A 19,160-nucleotide genomic window follows, 5' to 3' on the forward strand; every position below is an offset into this window, starting at 1 on the left:
TGCGGCCGGTAGCGCTCTGCTACGTAGTTGTGATGTTACAACTAGATAGTGCACCTGTGCAGAGCGCTCCCGGCCCGTTTCTAATTTCATGTTGAGCTAAGGTATCCTTTAAGAAAAATGTTATCCCCATGTAACCGTGATGTCTTTTTTGCTGTTATTCTATTACTAAAGGGCACGTCCAGCAGTTCCATTAATTTCATGGAAGGAATGCTAAGATTTAATTGTGGTGATAATTGCTCAAATTCAGGTTTGTAGACTTACATCTACAGCATTCTGATATCTTCCGCAGAGTGTATAGCCTTGTCTCTATGGGGTTGATTCTCAAAACTTATCTTAAAGCAGGATTGTTGGCCTCAAAATCAAATTCCATTTATTCCCTGCTCTGTGTTTATTATGTAGTCTGAATTGAAAGCATTCCAATAGAACCATAAATGTTTCTGCTGTAATAAATCAGCCTGGCTTTATTTGGTACATTGCCACTGAGAAGGAGGCTTGTTGTCTCCCTTCCCATATTCCTGCTCCTCACTGATTGGCTGAGGGCAGTTTAGTGTGACAGGCTGAGGATGGAGAATCTGCTGAAAGTGGACCTGAACTCTTGCACTGGACCGAAGGAAAACAGAGAAATGCACCCTGTATGTATTTGGAGAGTTTAGCCTGACTAATTCCCCCTCATCTGTGACTAATCACAATTGTAACTTGATCTCTCAAATGTGTCAGCTCAGGAATATCATCTGCCATTACAGAACAGCTAATTTGTAAACAACCCTATGTCTGCTTCCATTAACCACTTCACCTTCAGGACAGAAGCAAGTTTCCCCTGTCAACGCTCCTCCCATTTATTCAACAATAACTTTATCACTACTCATCACACGTAAATGTTTTTCGTCATAAATTAAGCTTTTTGTGAGCGATACTTGTTTTCAGTAACTACTTTATTTTCTATGCATTTTGCAGGCAAATACACACAAAAAAGAAAAAAATACACTATTTCTCCAATTCCATCCCCTATAGTTTTAAAATAAGCAATGCTACTATAAATAAAACCCACCTATTTTATTTGCCCATTAGTCCCAGCTATCACAACATTTAAATTATGTTCCTAGGACAATGTATGGCGGCAATATATTATTTGGAAATAAAGGTGTATTTTTTCTGTGTTTTTCTTTTTGTTTGTGTCCCATCAATTGTAAACCCTTATTTACTAAAATGAATATAATTAAATTAATTCTAAAGCCCCCTCCCCAAGTTACCAAGCAAACAATTTAAAATAAAAAAAATCCATAAATAGTTGCCTTACAGACTTAACTTTATTTTAATATGTATGTCATGAGGGTATTTACCGTTCTTTTTTTTTAATACAAAATCTGTGCAGGGTAATTTCACTTTTCGACACTAGATGGCGATAAACACTCCTTGCTTTACAAGGAAGTGTTTTAACGTTCATGAAGTAAATAAAGAACTTAACATTCTTATGAATGGACATGGCCTCTGATCGGGGTCATGTCCATTTCTTCACAGGCATTGCGATTGGTTCAGAGAAGCTTTCTTTCTCTTCCCCAATCGCCAACACAGAAAACCGCCGGGGTGTGCGGACCCACAGGTCCGAATCCGAGAATACTTCCTTGATTGGAGGGAAGTGACGCGGGCGGGTAGCGCCGATACAGAGGAGGCGGGAGAGCGGCGCTAACAGACAGGCAGAGGTAAACATTGTGCTGGCGACACGCTGCGTGTCGCTAGCACTGCGGGGGGGGGGGGGGGGTATAGCGGCACGCAAGGGGGTCCTGGAGGCACACCATGGGGCAACAGAGGCTGGTGTTAGTGGGCACAACCAGCCTCTGTGCTCCACTAACATAATTAAATCCCACCTCGGATTCTCTTTGATCTCAAAGTTAAATCCAGTGAATGGGTACATCCGGACTGGGCATGTGCAAGTAGGGTCTATGTATGCCCAGTAGATCAAAGCACTTGTGCACAGAGGGAAAAAAGCCATGCACATGCAGCTTCCTTCTACAGGGCATGGAAGGGCCTTACACACGCATGCGTAGTCTGGGTACACTCGTCCATAGGAGGGACTGCTGCCAGAGGATAAAGAGGGACCCTGCTCTGAAATTTAGGGTTCTACATTGATCTGGGGAGTCTTTGGACCAGGGGTGCCAATTGTGTAGATCGTGATCTAGTGGTAGATCACAAAGGACTTCTGGGTAGATCTCACACCGCCCCCTGAGTGATGTGAATGTGCTGCAGTTGTGGCTTGCATCTGTAGGTAGATTCTACCTGGTAGATCATTTTTAATTAGTAATTTCTTAAAGAGAACCTGTACTGAGTAAAAATATTTAAAACAAACACATGAGGTAACTTCAAATGAGCATTCCATAGTTACCTTGCCATCAGTTCCTCTCAGAAGATCACCATTTTCTTCTGACAGTGATCCCTTCCAGTTCTGACAATATTTTGTCAGATCTGAAATGTATCAGTTGCTGTCAGTAAAATATCAGTTGCTGTCAGTTATAGCTGAGAGGAAAACTGATGTACCAGGTAATGTCCATGTTTCCCTATGGCTCAAGTGGGCGATGTTACAGTTTAACTGTGTGCTGACCAGAAAGCTGTTATGGGTAATGGCTATTTTCAAAATGGAGGACCGAAAATTTCCTTGATCACAGTGAACAAACAGGACGCGGGACAGGAGAAAGACACTGAGGAGTAGACTACATGGAAGGTAAGTATGACTTGTGTATGGTAATTTTGACTTTTAATTTTCAGTTCAGGTTTTCTTTAAGTAGCCCGCAGCTGGAAAAGTGAGGGTACCTCTTTTCTGGACTATACAGTGGCTTTCAATTACTGAGGTAATGCTCTAATTAGGATTATCATGTATTGCTCAGTTAAGTCATAGGGTCAATGGCAAAGCAAAACATAGATTAGATTAAAAGGCTGTAGAGGTTCGAGCTGTGTGAAAGGGTAATCTAGAACTAGGCCTAGATTGCACCATGTCCACTGTCCCACATTTTACCAAAGTGCGTGGTAGTGGAGATTGGACATGCCGGAAGTGCCCACGCTTTTCTTTAGATTGAACAGTGTGCTTGAAAGAGTTTAGAGAAGTCATAGATGCTATCTTCACACCTTCCCCTGGATAAATAATGGGCAGCTAGAAGGGGAGGGGGAAACTTGGCAGCTCCAATAGTTATTACAAACCAGGAAAAAAAGTGGTGCTTGGTTCTCTTTAAGGGCACCACCGCTGACTTAGGAGATCAGGAGTTGAATTCTGGCTCAGTACCTAACCAGTAAGCAGTCCTTGGATAAAACTCTCCAACATTCCTGGATGGCTTGCTGAGCCCTTAGTGGCTACAGCTCTCAAACGCTTTGAGTCTGACAGGAGAAAAGTGCTGTGCATACGGTAGCCTTTCAATACTATTTGTAAACTAAGCTTTTGGACTCACTTGTTATCACTGAATTTCAGTTGTGTTATTTTCGTGTGCTTCAATATGAAATCCGTATAACGCATGTGTAAATCTAATGGAAGCAATTTATAACTAGGCTCCATACAGTGATCGGCTTCACAGAACGTCCCTCATATAGATAGTCTATATAGGTCAGCAGATCAATACGCACAGCCTTACCACTCTCCAGCTTCACTGCTCAGGCCTGCACAAGTCCATAAAACCAGAAATTACAATGCAAGTACACAATGGACTGACTAGCTTTACTGACAGTTACAGGCTGAAGTAAAAGCTCCTGTGGGAATAGGGCTTAATGCAAATATGAATGACTATCTTCTCATGTTTTCCCACCTGCATCAATTACATTGTTTGGTGTCACTTCAGGGCTGAATGCGCTCTCACCACAGATATACTGCATACACCAGCTTATTTATGAAGCTTGCTCACTATTTTAGGATTCTATATCTTGAGGCATAGCTATAAATAGACATGATGGTAACAGGGTTAGGTATGGAGACGGCTCTGGCGTTTTATTGCCTATATTACACAGTGCGTGGTGTTGTGATCCAGAGCAGACTGTGATAACGTCTGATGCTGGGAGATGTGTCTGACTTTCACTTTACCTGTCTGAGTGTAACTTTTATAATTAAGACACAAAGTCGCATTAGACACAGCAAGGCCGAGCCTAAAGGCAAACAGGTGGCATTTTTCTCCACTGCTGTTGTTTTCTTTTCCAAAGGTTTTGGTAAATAAATGGAAAAACAGCGTGAAGTGGGATTATATACAATGTGACTTACTATTTGAGCCTGTAAAGTGGGCAGCACAGTTAAACAATACATTGTAAAAATAAAGGTCTGTAAAAGGGAGGTGGGGTTTATGAAGCCAATAGATTGTTGACTTTATGGTGTAATATTGTATATTTTGGAATTGTTTCCATTTCTGTTGCAACATTTTATTATTTTTTTTATATTTACATAGCATTGATTTTGTTTTTCATTCAGTGTCCATGTTCACATCACTAACTGTCCCTCGGAGGAGCTCACAATCTAATGAATCCCTATCATAATCTCATTCTAAACATCCAAATTAGGGCATGTTTCCACTAGCCGCCACGCGCCCCGCGAGACGCACGGCAGCACTTCCTGTGCTGGTAGTGTGCAGATGAATCCCGGCAGCCATGCCATGCTCGCCTATGGGATTCGCCACTCGCACAGAAAAATGCTGCAGTGCCGGCTGAACCGATATGGCAAGCCATTCGGACGGCAGCAGCATTATCCCCTATGGCAGAGTTTCCCTGCGCCATTTGCTTGCGTGGAAGCTCTGCGGATTCGGCCCGATTTCCACAGTAGTAGAGATGGGCCCTCAGTCCAAAAGAAGCTGGATTAAAAGACAGTCAGGCCACCTCAGCTGAGAATCTAGAGTGTACACAGGAGCCCCAATATTTTGCTTTAAAGAGACTCCGTAACAAAAATTGCATCCTGTTTTTTATCATCCTAAAAGTTCCAAAAGCTATTCTAATGTGTTCTGGCTAATTGCAGCACTTTGTACTATCACAGTCTCTGTAATAAATCAATGTATCTTTCCCCTGTCAGACTTGTCGGCCTGTGTCTGGAAGGCTGCCAAGTTCTTCAGTGTTGTGGTTCTGCTATGAACTCCCCCTTCCAGGCCCCTCTATGCACACTGCCTGTGTATTATTTAGATTAGGGCAGCTTCTCTCTTCTCTCTTATCTTTTACAAGCTGGATAAATCATCCTCTGAGCTGGCTGGGCTTTCACATACTGAGGAATTACAGACAAGGGCAAAGCTGTTTGCAGGAAGAAAAGAGCAGCCTGAAACTTCAGTGCATGAGAGATGCAGGGGGAAAGAAACACACAAGTGATCTCTTGAGATTCAAAAGGAAGGGTGTATACAGCCTGCTTGTGTATGGATGTATTTTCTATGTGTGGACTAGAGTTGGGCCGAACCTCCGATTTTAGGTTCGCGAACCGGGTTTGCGAACTTTCGCGGAACGTTCGGTTCGCGTTAAAGTTCGCGAACCGCAATAGACTTCAATGGGGATGCGAACTTTGAAAAAAAAAAAATTATGCTGGCCACAAAAGTGATGGAAAAGATGTTTCAAGGGGTCTAACACCTGGAGGGGGGCATGGCGGAGTGGGATACACGCCAAAAGTCCCCGGGAAAAATCTGGATTTGACGCAAAGCAGCGTTTTAAGGGCAGAAATCACATTGAATGCTAAATGACAGGCCTAAAGTGCTTTAAAACATCTTGCATGTGTATACATCAATCAGGTAGTGTAATTAAGGTACTGCTTCACACTGACACACCAAACTCACCGTGTAACGCACCGCAAACAGCTGTTTGTGTAGTGACGGCAGTGCTGGACTGGTGCGCACCATGGCGAGAGTGCAGGTTTTGGTGGCTTTACAGCCCATATGGTCGCCTGGCTGATGTAGCTGAATGACAGAACAGTGACTGTCCAGCTGATCAAATTTGGTCTGACCACAATGAAGCAACGACCTTATTATCTTTTGTGTGCCCCCCGAGACACTCATCTAGGCGCCGGTCATTGCTTCATTGTGATACGCAAGCCCCTTCACCACGGCAAGGTAATGATCACGAAGGGGAATGGGCGCATGTACATGCCTTTTCTTTTGTTGTTGCAGCTGCCCACAGTGCAGCCAGAAAAATTAGGCAGTCATGTACACGCACCAGAAAAATTATTACAGCGGCCGCTGCTAGCAGTGGCCTAAAAAATTCAGCAATCCGCCTGGAGTCCCGGACCCTGTTGGTGGTGGCGGAGAAGGTAGTCAAGCGGCCTGCAGGCAGACATGCTGTGTGGAGGGACTGGGAGCGACTTAGTCTTCTTGGGGCAGGCCAGGCAGCCAGTCACACGGCGTGCAGGCAGAGATGCTGTGTGTGCGGGGACTAACTTAGTCTTGGGGCGAGCAGCAGCCCTCCGGGATCCATGCCTCATTCATTTTGATAAAGGTGAGGTACTTAACACTTTTGTGACTTAGGCGACTTCTCTTATCAGTGACAATGCCTCCAGCTGCGCTGAAGGTCCTTTCTGACAGGACGCTTGCGGCAGGGCAGGAGAGAAGTTGGATGGCAAATTGGGACAGCTCTGGCCACAGGTCAAGCCTGCGCACCCAGTAGTTCAAGGGTTCCTCATCGCTGTTCACAGCAGTGTCTACATCCACACTTAAGGCCAGGTAGTCGGCTACCTGCCGTTCCAGGCGTTGGTGGAGGGTGGATCCGGAAGGGCTACGGCGAGGCGTTGGACTAAAGAACGTCCGCATGTCCGACATCACCATGAAATCGCTGGAGCGTCCTGTCTTTGACTGCGTGGACACGGGAGGAGGATTAGTGGCAGTGGTACCTTGCTGGCGTTGTGCTGTCACATCACCCTTAAAGGCATTGTAAAGCATAGTTGACAGCTGGTTCTGCATGTGCTGCATCCTTTCCACCTTCAGGTGAGTTGGTAACAGGTCCGCCACTTTGTGCCTGTACCGAGGGTCTAGTAGTGTGGCCACCCAGTACAGCTCATTCCCCTTGAGGTTTTTTATACGGGGGTCCCTCAACAGGCAGGACAGCATAAAAGACGACATCTGCACAAAGTCGGATCCAGTACCCTCCATCTCCTCTTGCTCTTCCTCAGTGACGTCACGTAAGTCAACCTCCTCCCCCCAGCCGCGAACAATACCACGGGAAGGTTGAGCAGCACAAGCCCCCTGCGACGCCTGCTGCGGGTGTTCTCCTGCCGCCGTCCCCTCCTCCTCCTCCTCCCCCAAAGAAACACCTTGCTCATCATCCTCTAAGTCTGACTCATCTTCTGCACACGACTTCTCTTCTTCCTCCTCCTCCCCCCTCTGTGCTGCCGCAGGTGTTGAGGAAACAGCTGGGTCTGATGAAAATTGGTCCCATGCCTGTTCCTGCCGTAACGGTTCCTGGTCACGCTCATTCGCAGCTTCATCCGCCACTCTACGCACAGCACGCTCCAAGAAGTAAGCGTAGGGAATTAAGTCGCTGATGGTGCCCTCACTGCGGCTCACCAGGTTGGTCACCTCCTCAAACGGCCGCATGAGCCTGCATGCATTTTTCATCAGTGTTCAGTTGTCGGGCCAAAACATCCCCATCTTCCCAGACTGTTTCATTCTACTGTAGTTGTAGAGGTACTGGGTGACGGCTTTCTTCTGTTCTAGCAGGCGGGAGAACATGAGCAGGGTCGAATTCCAGCGAGTCGGGCTATCGCAAATGAGGCGTCTCACCGGCATGTTGTTTTTCCGCTGAATTTCCGCAAAGTGTGCCATGGCTGTGTAAGACCGCCTCAAATGCCCACAGAACTTCCTGGCCTGCTTCAGGACATCCGCTAAGCCAGGGTACTTTGCCACAAATCTTTGAACAACTAGATTCATGACATGTGCCATGCAGGGTATGTGTGTCAGCTTCCCCATATGCAAAGCGGCAAGCAGATTGCTGCCGTTGTCGCACACCACGTTGCCTATCTCCAGGTGGTGCGGGGTCAGCCACTCATCCACCTGTTTCTTAAGAGCAGCCAGGAGAGCTGCTCCAGTGTGACTCTCCGCTTTGAGACAAGACATGTCTAAGATGGCGTGACACCGTCGTACCTGGCATGCAGCATAGGCCCTGCGGAGCTGGGGCTGTGTAGCTGGAGAGGAGAACTGCCACTCAGCCAAGGAGGAGGAGGACAGCGAAGAGCATGCAGCAGGAGGAGAGGAGGTGGCAGGAGGCCTGCCTGCAAGCCGTGGAGGTGTCACAATTTGGTCCGCTGCGCCCTGCTTGCCATCGTTCACCACCAGGTTGACCCAATGGGCTGTGTACGTAATGTAGTGGCCCTGCCCATGCTTGGCAGACCAGGCATCCGTGGTCAGGTGTACCCTTGACCCAACGCTCTTCGCAAGAGATGACACCACTTGCCTCTCAACTTCACGGTGCAGTTGGGGTATGGCCTTTCTCGAAAAATAAGTGCGGCCTGGCATCTACCACTGCGGTGTTCCGATGGCCACAAATTTACGGAAGGCCTCAGAGTCCACCAGCCGGTATGGTAACAGCTGGCGAGCTAACAGTTCCGCCACGCCAGCTGTCAGACGCCGGGCAAGGGGGTGACTGGCCGAAATTGGCTTCTTCCGCTCAAACATTTCATTCACGGACACCTGACTGCTGCTGTGGGCAGAGGAGCAGGAAGCGCTCAAGGGCAGAGGCGGAGTGGAGGAGGGTGCCTGTGAAGGTGGAAGGGAGAAAGCGGCAGAAGCAGATGATGCACCTGAAGGAGGAAGAGGAGAAGGAGGGTGACTTTTCTTTTGTGTGCTGCTGCTGCTTTTGCTCAGGTGGCCATCCCATTGCTGTTTGTGCCTTTTCTCCAGGTGCCTTCGTAAGGCACTTGTCCCTACGTGAGTGTTGGCCTTTCCACGGCTCAATTTTTGTTGGCAGAGCGAACAGATGGCTTTGGTCCGATCTGAGGCACACACATTAAAAAATTTCCACACCGCTGAGCCACCCTGGGATGTGGGCACTATGGGGACCTCAGCAGCTGATGCTGAAGGGCAAGTTGGCTGGCTGTACATAGGTGGCGATACATGGTGCCGGACACTGCCACCAGCTGTTTCTGATGAAGAGCTGCCCCAGCTTCTTTCAGCAACTTCTCTCCTCCTACTACTCTCTGACTCCCCCTCTGAACTGTCCCCCTCTTCATCTCCTCTATTGGGAACATACAGAGGATCCCTATCATCGTCATCATCGTAATCATCCTGCCCAGCTTCGCTTGCCTCAGACAAATCCAAACATGCACCATCAGTAGGTCCTTCATCCTCCTTACACGTTACATCCATAGTGTTGCCGCGTAACTCAGACATATGAGCTGGTGAAAATTAATCTGGCTGTAACAACAATGGCTGTGCATCAGTGATTTCAACACTAAATAATTCTTGCGAAGTGTCAAATGCAGCGGAAGTGGTGCTAGTAGTAGCGCTGGTGGCTGAGCAAGATGAGGTGTTCTGTGTCGCTAAATACTCAACCACGTCCTGACAATCTTGGAAGGTGATGGGACGTGCCTTCTTCCGAGCACTGTACTGTGGGCCAGGTCCACACGAAATTACATTTACACGACCTCGCGCAGACCTGCCGGGTGGCCTTGCTCTGGCACTACCTCTTCCTCTACCTGTTTTGTCCATATCGGGTATGCACGGAGTGGTATATCACACTGCGTGCACTCACGTAGGTAGGTGGGTTCACTTAACTGCACAGGTATGCGCACTGATGCGGTGGGTTCACTGAACAGAACAGGTATATAGTGGCGGGTTCACAGAACAGGTATGCAGTGGCAGGTTCACTGAACAGAACAGGTATGCAGTGGCGGGTTCACTGAACAGTACAGGTATACAGTGGCGGGTTCACTGAACACAACAGGTATGCAGTGGCGGGTTCACTGAACAGAACAGGTATACAGTAGCGGGTCCACTGAACAGAACAGGTATGCAGTGGCGGGTTCACTGAACAGTACAGGTATATAGTGGCGGGTTCACAGAACAGGTATGCAGTGGCAGGTTCACTGAACAGAACAGGTATGCAGTGGCGGGTTCACTGAACAGTACCGGTATACAGTGGCTGGTTCACTGAACACAACAGGTATGCAGTGGCGGGTTCACTGAACAGAACAGGTATACAGCAGCGGGTCCACTGAACAGAACAGGTATGCAGTGGCGGGTTCACTGAACAGTACAGGTATACAGCGGCGGGTTCACAGAACAGGTATGCAGTGGCAGGTTCACTGAACAGAATAGGTATGCAGTGGCGGGTTCACTGAACAGTACAGGTATACAGTGGCGGGTTCACTGAACACAACAGGTATGCAGTGGCGGGTTCACTGAACAGAACAGGTATACAGTAGCGGGTCCACTGAACAGAACAGGTATGCAGTGGCGGGTTCACTGAACAGTACAGGTATACAGTGGCGGGTTCACAGAACAGGTATGCAGTGGCGGGTTCACTGAACAGAACAGGTATACAGTGGCAGGTTCACTGAACACAACAGGTATGCAGTGGCGTGTTCACTGAACAGTACAGGTATACAGTGGCGGGTTCACAGAACAGGTATGCAGTGGCAGGTTCACTGAACAGAACAGGTATGCAGTGGCGGGTTCACTGAACAGTACAGGTATACAGTGGCGGGTTCACTGAACACAACAGGTATTCAGTGGCGGGTTCACTGAACAGAACAGGTATACAGTAGCGGGTCCACTGAACAGAACAGGTATACAGTGGCGGGTTCACTGAACACAACAGGTATGCAGTGGCGGGTTCACTGAACAGAACAGGTATACAGTGGCGGGTTCACTGAACACAACAGGTATGCAGTGGCGGGTTCACTGAACAGGTATACAGTGGCGGGTTCACTGAACAGAACAGGTATACAGTGGCAGGTTCACTGAACAGAACAGGTATGCAGTGGCGGGTTCACTGAACAGTACAGGTATACAGTGGCGGGTTCACTGAACACAACAGGTATGCAGTGGCGGGTTCACTGAACAGAACAGGTATACAGTGGCGGGTTCACTGAACACAACAGGTATGCAGTGGCGGGTCCACTGAACAGAACAGGTATGCAGTGGCGGGTTCACAGAACAGGTATGCAGTGGCAGGTTCACTGAACACAACAGGTATGCAGTGGCGGGTTCACTGAACAGGTATACAGTGGCGGGTCCACTGAACAGAACAGGTATGCAGTGGCAGGTTCACTGAACACAACAGGTATGCAGTGGTGGGTTCACTGAACAGGTATGCAGTGGTGGGTTCACAAAACAGGTATGCAGTGGTGGGTTCACAGAACAGGTATGCAGTGGCGGGTTCACTGAACAGGTATGCAGTGGTGGGTTCACTGAACAGGTATGCAGTGGTGGGTTCACTGAACAGGTATGCAGTGGTGGGTTCACAGTACAGGTATGCAGTGGTGGGTTCACAGAACAGGTATGCAGTGGTGGGTTCACTGAACAGGTATGCAGTGGTGGGTTCACAGTACAGGTATGCAGTGGTGGGTTCACTGAACAGGTATGCAGTGGTGGGTTCACAGTACAGGTATGCAGTGGTGGGTTCACAGTACAGGTATGCAGCCAGGAACAAGCTAAGCCTAACTAATCTTTCCCTATGAGAGACAGTCTGCAGCAGCTCGCCCTACTCTCACTAATGCAGGCACACGAGTGACCGTAATGGCCGCCGCTGCCTGCCTTATATAAGGGGGGTGGGGCTCCAGGGGCTAGTGTAGCCTAATTGGCTACACTGGGCCTGCTGACTGTGATGTAGAGGGTCAAAGTTGACCCTCCATGTGCATTATGGGGCGAACCGAACTTCCGCAAAGGTTCGCCTGCGGGACGCGAACGCGAACCACGGAAGTTCGCATGGAACCGTTCACAGGCGAACCGTTCGGCCCAACTCTAGTGTGGACATACTGTACATCAACCTACTTCCTGTTTTGGTGGCCATTTTGTTTGTTTATAAACAAACTTTTTAAAACTGTTTTTAACCACTTTTAATGCGGCAGGGAGCGGCGAAATTGTGACAGAGGGTAATAGGAGATGTCCCCTAACGCACTGGTATGTTTACTTTTGTGCGATTTTAACAATACAGATTCTCTTTAAGATCCAGAATGTGAAACTCTAGTGACACCTCCTGACCAACCTGAGCACATTTTCTTCTCCTCACCCCACCTGCCATGCTGTCATGTGCATTGCATCAGTGGGACAGTTAGCGACCCCCCATTTAGAATGAAAGCACAGCACCGACAATTTGCACCATGCGTTATAGTCACAGTGTGCCCCCAAAAACGCCCTCAGACTCAGTATAGGTAGGTAGCCAGGCGTAGGTGCCTCCAGTATAGGTAGCCAGGTGTTGGTGCCCTCAGTAAAGATAGCGAGCTATAGGTGCCCCCAGTATAGGAAATCAGGTGTAGGTGCCCTTAGTATACATAACCAGCTATAGGCGCCCCCTTGGAAGCTGGCGCCCTGAGCGACCACTCTGGTTGCACAGGTCAAAGGCCGGCTATGTCGGCACTCAATCCTTTTCTCCTGCTCATTGGCAGATGTTGCATATAAGGAGTGTCAGTTGTTTTCTGCTTTTCTACCCTGAATGGCATCAAGAACAGAGTTATCAGCAGAGAAACCTCGTCCCACTTTCGCCCATCTAAGGATCACAGCTTTTTTAAAAACATCTCAAAAGCACATAAAGCTGCTTATTTATACTGTGTTTCCCCGAAAATAAGACTCTCACTTGGGTCCCCCATCCGCTTTCCCCCTCCAGCTATAAGTGCAGTGTGTGTCATGCAGCAGGCGGGGAAGTAATTACTTAACTCTTTCTTCCGCATTCCAGCGCTGCGTACCACCGCTCGTCACTTCTTGCCATGCAACCCACTGTACTTGCTCAAGTAAAGTGGGCGGCATTACAGGAAGTGCCGAGCAGTGGTACGCAGAGCTGGAACATTGCTGTGCCCGCTGCCCCCCTTCCTGGTTACTGGTACTTATACTGCGGGCAATTATACTACCTATCGGGGGTGGGCATCCTCACATGTTTGCCTCAGATATCAAAAAGTCTAGAACCAGTCCTGTCTGTTGATAGTAGAATTTAAACTGTATACAGATTTATAAAACCTGGACATTTTCCTCAGTGTCTAAAAATCCATGTCTACCTACAAGGTAGTTACTACTGACTGGTCTACCCTTAGAGTGGCTTGGTTCATATGCATGCTGTGTGGTTAGGAGTCCTATTGCATGCTCCCTGTGAGATATACAGTATGATGCACAGGCTCCCTGCTTGCATTGGTTCCCATAGTAAAGGGTTGGTGTAAGGACTGATCAGAAGGACCTTATTTCATATGATCAGAATAAACAAAATGAATGCAGTCTTCTGTGAGCTAAAACTTGCCAATGTTGACCATGCTGGCACACTTTTATTGTTGTTATTTTGTGTAAGAGTTTCTGTATGCATAGAGATCGTCTGTATATACAGTCTGTCTGTTGTGGCACATGCTAAAAAAAAATTAAACGAACGCAAAACAAAACAAAAAATTTACTATCAGTTCCCCACCTCTTATTTCCTCCCCATTCCGTTAGAGTGTAAGCTCACAAGAACTCTGCCTTTTGTGTCTTGTGAGATGCTGGACAATATGTAAATCACTGTACCATTGTTAATATTATGTGGTCTATCACGTCTGTATTCTCAGCTTAAAGTAAAAGAAACCTGAGGTGAAAATAAACTGGTGAGACAAACTTACAATTTTTTTTTTAGAATCCTGCACTTTTATTTTCTGTGTATCAGCTAAGAAAATAATGTTTAATGTTATTTTGTCCCATATACTATCACAGTCTTTCAGTGTCCCAAAAGCTTAAATATATGAACTGTTGACCTTATTTTATCTATCCCCTGCTCTCAGCAAGGAGAGCAGAGGTTGGCTGTACTTCCTAATTATTGAGGGTCACCCTATAGTCCGACTAAGGGTTCTCGCTTGGTCAATCCTTATTTGGAATTGAGAATTGGAATATTTTGTTTACATAAATGTATCTAAGTGTTGAATGTGACTCACTCTCTCTGACTGAGCTGGAGGACAGCCAAAGTGTGTAACATTCAACACTTAGGATACATTTATGTAAACAAAATGTATCTATTTCAGCTTCGGATGCGTCTGCAGAAATCTCCAGGAACTTTAAAACTCTGTGTAACCCTTCCAATGCTGGTCTAGTAAAAAAAAAATGCTGGTTGCATATAATATACTGTAAATAATGTTTTAGAGCAAAGTTGAAATGCAGGGTTATATTCCGCTTTAAGGATCGTAGACGTAGTGGTAGGCCAAGGAAACTTAGAGCAGCAAAATCGAAAGATGTCTAGTAGTGCCATCAGTTCCAAAATGTCAGAAAGCAGTGGGACCCAGGTACCCCCATCTACTATCTGGAGAAGTCTGGCCACAAGTGGTCTTCATGGCAGAGTTGCAGCCAAAAAACCATACCTCCGACGTGGAAACAAGACCAAGTGACTCATATATGCATGAAAACATAGGCAAGTATGGCATGGCAGCAGGTGCTCTGGACTGATTAGTCAAATTTTGAAACATTTGGCTGTAGAAGAAAGCAGTTTGTGCATCAAAGCACTGGAGAGAGGTACAATAATGAGTGTCTGCAGGCAATAGTGAAGCATGGTGGAGGTTCCTTGAACATTTGGGGCTGCATTTCTGCAAATAGAGTTGGAGATTTGGTCAGGATTAATGGTGTTTTCAATGCTGAGAGATACAGGCAGATACTTATCCATCATGCAGTACTCTCAGGGAGGCATATGATCGGCCCCAAATTTATCCTGCAGCAGGACAATGACCCCAAACATACAGCCAAAGTCATTAAGAACTATCTTCAGCATAAGAAGGAAGCCTACATCCACAGAAGATCTGTGGGTAATTCTCAAAGATGTTTGAAACAACTTACCAGCCAAGTTTCTTCAAATACTGTGAGCAAGTGTACCTCAAAGAATTGATGGTGTTCTGAAGGCAAAGGGTGGTCACACCAAATATTGATTTGACTTAGATTTCTCTTTTGTTCATTCAATACATTTAGTTGATTGATGACATTTTTGAAAGCATTCCTCGTTCACAGCATTTTTTCACACCTGCCTAAGACTTTTGCACACTACTGTACATGAAAACTTACAAAGAGAAATGTTTGTAACAAATCCAACAAATCCTGGCCATGTTTGCTGCACCACCGGCATTCACCCTTGTTCTTCATCCTTGGAGAACCTCAGTAGAGCAGACCCACTGTGTACGACAGGCCTCCAAGCACATGGCAGGTAATCCTTAGCGTTAATTCCTTGTGAAATGCATGTTACCTTCACCACATGATTTGTTGATTTGCTGAATGAAACACAATCAAAGGAATAAAACATTTTTTGCAAAAATGCCATTAATTTCCTATTAGCGGCGTAGCAGTAGTGAAGGCAGAGGTTGTGACCTCACTGGGGTCCATGGACTCCTTCATATGCTGTATAAGCTCATCATTGGTGCTATGCTTGTTATGATCACCTCTATATGTGCTTTTTAATAGTGGGAATCATTAACAAACTTTTTACCTCCCCAGGCACCTCCCTGTCAGTCAGTGTGACAGTTATTGGCAGGTTTTGGTGCTCCACGTTATGTTTGGAGACTCGGGGAATCTCCATGTAAAATTCCCACTGGATACCATAGCTCCTAAGCTACACCATTGCTATTAGGCCTGGTTCACACTGGCAATTTAGTGGCAAACGCATCCATGAAAAGGGATCTGATTACAGGTCGATCGGATCCATTTTCACTCTGTTGCCACTCAGCTGCTTCCATTCCGTTTCCCCAACCCCCATCACCAAAGTGGATTTTTCTCCTTAGAACGGTCTGCTTTCTTATGTTCTTTTTGCCCCCAATGCAGCTCTTCAGGATCCGTTTCCGTTCCGCTGGGCTCAGCGGTCCAGAAAAATTGCTGCAGGAGGAAACCTGCTGTCCGTTCAGCGGATCGTGTGGAATGGATGCTTTCAAACGGACAATGTGAACAGATCCATAGGTTAACATTGGATCCGTTCCCATCCATTCCGATCCATTCTTTTCTAATCCGGGAATGGACCGTTTTGTAAAGCTAATGTGAACCGGGCCTAAGTCATGCTTAGTTGCACATTAAATGCACTTGGATGTAGGTGATCCCTGATATGTGTGACTTGGCTTTCTAGCGGTCCATGGACCATACCATTTTGGGAACACTGCAGTAGGGTAACTTTTAATATTGTGCTCTTTTCATGAGGCTCCTATCACAAATGTTATTTCACAACAGAGAGAAAAGAAATAAGGTAAACATCAGGAATAGAACACCGACAGACAAACATATGTATTTGTTGAATTTTAAAGAAGGAGCAAAAGTGACAAATATCTTAGAGGAGGATCCTAGAGGTATCTGTAACAAGTGAAGCTCATCTTTGCTTAATGGCTTCTAAAGTGCAAAGAGATTCATACGTCTGACACGCACAGCAGTAAAAATGGATCACTTCAGCCCTGCCCTGTTAGTTTATGAGCCAGGCAAGTTTGTCTACATTATTGGATTAGGTATTGGACTGCGAGCATCTATCCGCGATGACTTTGTCCATGTTTCACTTCTGAACTGTAAATCTCATATCTGCAACCAATCCACTTAATAACGGAGACTTTGCTTTCATGCTGTTGGAGGTGTGAGAATTGTTTATTATCTGTCACCTCCATCCGTACGGTTCCCAAGATGTACGTCTAGCTTGCTAGCCTGTCATCCCAGTTAAACCATGGGCTGACATGTCCAAGGTCATTCAGCTTGAGCTCATGCCGTCTCTTCAGGTTTGTCCTAAAAAAGCTACTTTCTTGCTTCGCTGGAATAAGGCTTCGAAGGCTTAGGAGCAGATTCTCAAACTGTAGCGGCAGCACTGCAAAACCGTGATATAAACTGACACATAATTAATAAGGCGGCCACAAGAATAGCGGAGGAACTGCATATGCTGCTCCCGCCCGATGAATCCTTTTTCGGTGGTTTGGTGGCACTGAGGTTAGGATAACCTTTCCTGGTTATATTCACCATGCTGGAGTCACCAGTTCTCGTTTTTGTATCTGAAAAAGAAAAAAAAATGTTGAAATATTAATAGACAGTTATTACCTTAACCAGGGGTCGAGTCCTGCGTGAACGCGGGTGAACGGCGTCCACCCACTTTTTCTTCAAAGTGAACGCCGTTCACCCTGGCTTGTGTGGAGGGGGGCAGAGCAGGGAAGGCGAGCTATGGGGACAGCGGGGATGGGCGGACATCTCCCCCCCCATCCCTCACCTTTGTGCTCCCCTTCCTGCCTCTCCCGTCCAGCGTTTTTAAGTGTCGGGCCCGGTGGCGAAAGTGGGCGGAGACTTTCTGCGTTCCAGTCGCATGGGACCCTCCGCTCTGTGTGCGGCTAGTCTGGTCTTCTAGCCGCACACAGAGCAGAGCGTCCCATGCGACTGGAACGAGGTAAGTCTCCGCCCACTTTCGCCGCCGGGTCGACACTTAAAAACGCCGGAGGGGAGAGGCAGGAAGGGGAGCACAAAGGTGAGGGATGGGGGGGGGGGAGAGATGTCCGCCCATCCCCGCTGTCCCTATAGCTCGCCTTCCCTGCTCTGCTCCCTCCGAGTGGGGGCACACCTGGCTACCTGGGCACATATACCCCTGCCTACATATACTGGGGGACATATACACCTGCCTACATATACTGGGGACATACACCCCTGCCTACATATACTGGGGACATATACCCCTGCCTACATATACTGGGGACATACACCCCTGCCTACATATACTGGGGACATATACCCCTGGCTACATATACTGGGACATATACACCTGCCTACATATACTGGGGACATACACCCCTGCCTACATATACTGGGGACATATACACCTGCCTACATATACTGGGGACATATACACCTGCCTACATATACTGGGGATATACACCCCTGCCTACATATACTGGGGACATATACACCTGCCTACATATACTGGGGACATATACCCCTGCCTACATATACTGGGGACATACACCCCTGCCTACATATACTAGGTACAAATACACCTGCCTACATATACTGGGGACATATACACCTGCCTACATATACTGGGGACATATATCCCTGCCTACATATACCCCTGCCTACATATACTGGGGACATATACCCCTGCCTACATATACTGGGGACATATACACCTGCCTACATATACTGAGCATATATACCCCTGCCTACATATACTGGGCATATATACCCCTCGCTACATATACTGGGGACATATACACCTGCCTACATATACTGGGGACATATACCCCTGCCTACATATACTGGGGACATATACCCCTGCCTACATATACTGGGGACATATACACCTGCCTACATATACTGGGGACATATACCCCTGCCTACATATACTGGGCATATATACCCCTGGCTACATATACTGGGGACATATACCCCTGCCTACATATACTGGGCATATATACCCCTGGCTACATATACTGGGGACATATACACCTGCCTACATATACTGGGGACATATACCCCTGCCTACATATACTGGGGACATATACCCCTGCCTACATATACTGGGGACATATCCCACTGGCTACATATACTGGGCACATATACCCCTGGCTACATATACTAGGCAACTATACCTCTGGCTACATATACTGGGGACTACTATACTCATGGCTACTTATACTGGGGACACCTATAGACCTGGCTACCTGGGGGTACCTATTTTGGGGGAACTGCTGTCAGATTATCTGCATTTTTGTGGAATCGCTGTTATGTATTTTGGGGAACAGCTGCCAGATTGTGTATGTTTGGGGGACCACTGCTGCCAGATTACGTGTATTTTGGGGAACTGCTGCCAGATTGTGTATGTTTGGGGGACCACTACTGCCAGATTATGTCTTTTGGGTGTTACGTGTATTTTGGATGATCCGCTGTCAGGTTTCGCGTATTTTGGGGAACTGCTTCCAAATTATGTGTATGTTGGTGGAACTGCTGCTGCCACATTGTCTATTTTGGGGGAACCACTTCCATATTATCTGTATTTTGGAGGAACTTCTACCAGATTATGTGTCTTTTTGGTGAAATGCTGTCAGATTACATCAATTTTGGGGGGATACACTACAGCAGAGCTCAAACTTC

At 47.0% G+C, this 19,160-nt stretch overlaps 1 protein-coding gene across 5 annotated transcripts in view; it reads right to left on the bottom strand.

Moving 5' to 3' along the window:
* Positions 1-16,319: 16,319 nt before the first annotated feature.
* Positions 16,320-19,160, bottom strand: part of LOC137571506 (glypican-5-like) — a 557,948-nt gene continuing 555,107 nt past the window's right edge. For all 5 annotated transcript variants that reach the window (XM_068280728.1, XM_068280727.1, XM_068280726.1 and 2 more), the window contains one exon: positions 16,320-17,077. In XM_068280728.1, coding sequence (XP_068136829.1) covers positions 16,878-17,077 — 200 coding nt within the window. In that variant the 3' untranslated portion in view covers positions 16,320-16,877. The remainder of the gene's footprint in view (positions 17,078-19,160) is intronic.

Source organism: Hyperolius riggenbachi, chromosome 4 (assembly GCF_040937935.1).
Source record: "Hyperolius riggenbachi isolate aHypRig1 chromosome 4, aHypRig1.pri, whole genome shotgun sequence".
Lineage (NCBI taxonomy): Eukaryota > Metazoa > Chordata > Amphibia > Anura > Hyperoliidae > Hyperolius > Hyperolius riggenbachi.